The sequence below is a fragment of the Daucus carota genome, chromosome 2 (assembly GCF_001625215.2).
Source record: "Daucus carota subsp. sativus chromosome 2, DH1 v3.0, whole genome shotgun sequence".
Lineage (NCBI taxonomy): Eukaryota > Viridiplantae > Streptophyta > Magnoliopsida > Apiales > Apiaceae > Daucus > Daucus carota.
The window spans coordinates 36,897,659-36,903,038 of record NC_030382.2 but is presented as its reverse complement, the minus strand read 5'-3'; the positions used below and the strand labels follow the sequence as shown (position 1 = coordinate 36,903,038).

Here is a 5,380-nt window from a genome sequence, read left to right as displayed (position 1 = left end):
TGAGATGCTCATGGGGTTTTAGCAATTAACGGTTTGTTTCGACTGTTGATTTCGGTTTGATCGGACCGTTGTAACCGGAGAATGTTCTACGTTTCTAGATTTTTCATCTTTAATTGATTCTATACGTATTAATTATCTGTGCCAGGTTATTTAATCAAGATTTTTACCCGTGGTAATAAACAAGCCTGTAAGGATATTTACTGTTACACATACCGACTTAAATTTATATATCGGAATATACTCCTTCCATTCCTTTATATTAGTTTTACACGTATTTTGATGTGTAAAAAAATGTATTTCTACATATTATTTTTCAAATTTTTTTTCCTGAATAAAAATATAGATGCTAAACTTTTATTCAGAAAAAGAAAATTTGAAAAATGATACATGAAAGTATGTTTTTTATACATCTTAAATTACGTGCACAAAGTCAAAACTGACTAATAATAAAAAAGTACAGAAGGAGTTTCATTTTTGAAGACAATATAGTAAGGATAATTTATTTATTTTTTGAAAGGATATAGTAAGGATAATTGTGATCCATTCATGCTGGTTAGATTTATAATCTGGTGCTCAGGTATTGCAGCTGAAATTGAAAATACAAGAAAATAGAGAGCATTGTCCCAGAATGGACACTAACGATACAGTTTCAAAAAGAAGAGGAGGACACCAGGTAAACAAGCCACGCTAGGAAGGTTGATAGTAAAGTTATCTTTAATGGCATCCTTCCTTTATCCCTTCTCAATAACATGGCTTCATAGATAGGCCAGCAATTAAGCACTCCAAAGCCAGCTAAAAACATCTGCACAAATATATCTTCAAAGCTTTCGTTCCTCGTAATCACTTGTTTTATCCCATGTAAAAACGCCCACAAGTTGATTATCGCGGCCATATCTAATGGAACAAAAAGTGGAGAAGGCATTCCAAATTCAAAGATACATTCTGCGTTACGTTTGCTTTGTTCACTATCAACAACCTTGCTAGTCACATTGAACCCGAACGATGATAGTCCACAGCGTTCTAGTATATATTCAATCAATGCGAATGGAAAGCTTGAGAGTGATCTCATCATCCACACTCTCTGATTGTTCCACCACTTTTTGGCTGTTGATCCAAATGTTACATATTGGAGAAGATCTTGTGTGTATGACCCAAGGAAAAGAAAGACGTACAACAGAAACGACCAATGATCTGTCACCTGACATTATAATAAGCGCAAATAAAATTAAACCACTATTACAAAATTTGAAGTTGATCGAGCCTAGTAGTCATGGAATTTTAGCATACCTTTGGGAAAATAGCATGTGAAGAATTGATAAGAGCGAGCTGAGGCAAGAAGGAGTAGATGATAAGCGGAATTGACCATATGGGCCAGAATGTGTAGTGTCCAAAGCAGAAGGCTTGGAGAGGGTTCAAGAACCGCACACCAAAGAAAAGAGGGTTATATCTGGAAAAAGTGATATCAAGAAGACCCATGGACCACCTTTTGGTTTGATTGAGCATGTCATGGAGTGTTATTGGTGAACTCCCTAAGAATGCTGGTCTTGTTGGATTGCAGAAAACAGATCTCCATCCTTGGCATTGCATTCTGTAGCCCGTGTTGAGATCCTCCACCAAAGAGCCATATCTAAATCCCATCTGCGCCAATGAGTAAAAAAATTAATATTTTGCTTGGAAGTTATATGTAAGTGGGAGATAGAGGATGAGGCAGTGAATATTATTAATGGAAGTACCAAACTGTCTAACCTCTGATCCCCACTTGGTTTGAGCCTCAAAGTTACAGCCTCCAACATGGTGTGCCAGAGCCAAAATCTCCGCGGAGTGCATTGACTTACTAACAACATGACGAGGACTAATTTCTGAAGGCTGGGGAGGTATATGTGATACTGGAGTTCCAAAGAAAGCTTGTCGACGAAAAAATGCCCCAGAACCCATGTAAAAAGCTCCTAATAAACCATCCATTCCCAAAGTATTATGGACGAGTATTTCTCTAATTTCAGCACTGTATATATCATCCTTGTTAATCCCATGGAAAGCTTGAGGGAACTGGACCAGCGACAAGTTTGGGTCCATTCCAGGGTCCATAAAGTAGCAGAGTGCACGGAGTGGTGTCTTGGGATCATTTGAAAACATGTCACAGTCTTGTGTTAACACCAGTGGAGCATTTGTCATGGTTGCTGATACTCGAAGCTTTATTATGCATTAATATGTAAAACATGTGAATTTAACAAGAAATGAAGATTAACTTTCAGTTTACCTATATATGTGTGTGATCAAAAACAATTATAAACATTATTACCAGAACGTTGAGCGCACCAGCCTTGTAATTGTGGGGTGTAGTCTTCTTCTTTTCTCTGGATACATACACAAGATTAGGCATTCTGTTACCAGACTCGTCCTTTTCACTGGCGCTCTCCATGATTATCTGCAAGATCCTCATCCCGATTAATACTCAAGTTATTAATACTCTTCCTGATTTACTACAGATCACCGTTGGGATCAAACTATACTATAGGCCTATTCAGCTCGGAGAATTTGAATAATATGATACTTGCCTCTTTCAGGAAACTACTCGAAAAGATAGATCTGTTATAGCCTAGTAATGTCCGAGTATTTTAAGTAGATAGAAGTTAACTAGACTCGACTGTAATCTAGTTTTGACTTGAGAAATATCTTACTCTCATGTCGAGCACCATGTGTAATGCATTTGTATTCTTTTTCCCCGTCTTAAAATGAAATATTCAACATGTTAATTAGAAAAATAACAGATAATCGGAAAGAATGAACCTGAACAATGGCAGGATGATCTTGTCGAGTGAAACCAGGTGTCTTATGCCATATGTCAAAAGTTCGAAGTGCTTCTTCATCTGTCACATATCCATCGATGCTCCTTCTTTCGACAACTTCATTTATCCTCGATTCCATCTTTTCGTACAAAACCTTCAACAATTCGCAAGTCATCATAGCTCCTCCAAATAATTGATTTATGTATACAAATTATTACACAGAGACATTCAATTGTAGTCTGAGAAGTACCTTAATTTGATTATGTTTTGTAGCAGCAGGACCGGTCTCTGGGAAACCAAAATTAGTCCTTGATGTAAAATATGCTTCGGGTGACCTATCGAGTATGTTCTGTTTCTTACAGTACGGGAGCCAATGTTTAGCAAACTCAGCAGCTTCCATCAGAGCAAACAGTGTGAGCTCTGATCCTCCATCATCCGATACATAGACTGACAATTTCTCCCTCGGGTAATCATAAGCCATCAGGGACAAGACGGTGTTCATCACGCCTATAGGCGGCTCCTTGAACGGATCAGCAGTGCATACAAACACGTCCAGAGCTGGATATTCACTCTCATCCGCTGTCAGGTTCTCAGGAAATACCTGGCGACGGATAGGCGAGATGTGAAATGCCTGCCGAGTTATCCACATAAATGCCAGAATGGAATCAGCTATCAAAAAAATTACAGCGTTTCTCTTGGTAACTTGATCAGTACTAGTAATAATGTTATGGCAGTGATGATACATCAGTGCACATATCGGTATGAGGTATATGACTGCAAATATACGGTTGATCCAAGTGCGACGCAAGGGTGACTTTGTATGCAGAACACCAGCACTGGACCGCGCCTTCTCCATGGAAACGCCTTGTTTGCTCAATTGATTTCACTGGCTCACTTTGAGTTAGACCAAGTGTGTATAGTTCCAAAACATGTTAGTTGTGATCCAGCTTATAATCATATCAGCTACGTAAGCAAGAAGAGATTTACAATCTAATCTTGAGTACTGACATATATGGTTGGGATATCCTATTTATTGCTTTCAACGATATTTGGATTTTCAGGACCAAGAGAAATAAATAGTAGTACGTGATATTAGATCACATAACAGCAAGGGACCCGGTGGACCCACTCGACGTGAGGCTGATGTGCCAAGCTTAGAAATGACTGATTTAGGTGAACATAATTGTCGATATCAAGTTCTTAGGTTTTACTGGTATGACAAAATTGATGTTTGAGTTTCGGTTGTTCTCCAATTATTGTAGGGGCAGAGGAAGGATATGATTCTGTTGGATTGAACCATCACCGACTGAGGGCTAAGGCAAGTATTTAAACCAGAAAAACGAAGTTAGAGCGGTTTCAGAAAGCAACAAGTAACAGATAATAATGATGCAGCACAACTGAAAATGAATTACCAAACCTGGCAGGGAAATTATTGTATGTAAAGTAAAGACTCGAGAGGGCCGCTCTTGCAAATGCACCGGTGCATATAAATTTGAAGTCGCGAGAACTGATCTTCTGCTGGTGCTTTACTTAAAGGAAGAGATGCAGAAGGCTTCTCTAATTTCTTGTAATCAAATATAATCAGAGAAACAGATGAAGTCCACCTCATTGCCGGACACATATTTAGAAAAGGCTTCTGATAAGTAAAAATGTCCTAAGCTAAACGTACAGCAGAGCCAAGCATTGATCGGAACCAGTAGAATGTTCTTGCTTTTGATAAGAGCAAAGACATAAAAATCAACAAAAATCATGAGTTAGCCCTTTAAAATAATAGAATTTACGTACAATGCAACTTAAGCAAAAGAAACCTGCAAAAAATTCGCTACTTTTAACAAAGGGTGGGGGTAACCCAGTGGCGCGGATGCAGCAAAGCCTTACTTGAAGATAGACTACAGTTAACTCATGGATTAAATGATAGCGCTCACAGTCAAATCAATAGACTTTATTTCCTTCAGCAAAATGTCACTTTGTTACAGCAGATGCCAACAACTTGCAGCTAGACCCGGCAATTTTTCATACGACGCAAAAACACGACACGAAAACGACACGAAAATTTGGTGTTTGTATTTTCATTTTGAGTACACGACACGAAAAATACATGAACACGAAGTACACGACAAGAAAAATACACGAACACGAAGTACACGAGTGAGATGTAGTGTAGGTTTTATGTTTACCCTTTGAATACTGGACACAAGGTACACAAATAAATATAATTTTATAATAAAATATTAAAATTTAATCATAAATATGTGTATTTATAATAAGTATATGTATATTTTCTCTTAAAACAATGCATTGTTTATAATACTGTAAGTATAAATGAATTAAATGTATATATATATATAATTTTGTAAAATTTTTATTTAGAAATCTAATTTTACATTAATTTATATATGTATATTTATATTTATATTTATATTTAATTTTTATACACAGACACGAGAACGATATGATATAACAAGAAAGTACACAAACTCTAAATGGGTCAGTTTTGTGTTTGGTCTTTGAGCACACGACACGAAATTATACGATACGAACAAATTCACATGTCTAATTGCAGCAACTGTGATTGCAGGAAATCCGCATACCTC

The 5,380-nt window shown here is 37.2% G+C and overlaps 1 protein-coding gene across 1 annotated transcript; it reads right to left on the bottom strand.

Annotated features, from left to right (window-relative positions):
• Positions 1–483: 483 nt before the first annotated feature.
• On the bottom strand, positions 484–3,833 carry LOC108208945 (cellulose synthase-like protein G2). Its single transcript, XM_017379584.2, has 6 exons — positions 3,037–3,833; positions 2,788–2,940; positions 2,300–2,425; positions 1,747–2,190; positions 1,288–1,638; positions 484–1,198 (listed from the first exon to the last, which is right to left on the bottom strand). Exons 1-6 carry the CDS (start codon positions 3,640–3,642, stop codon positions 650–652), a joined length of 2,229 nt encoding a protein of 742 aa, XP_017235073.1. The 5' UTR covers positions 3,643–3,833; the 3' UTR covers positions 484–649.
• Between the last annotated feature and the right edge of the window lie 1,547 nt (positions 3,834–5,380).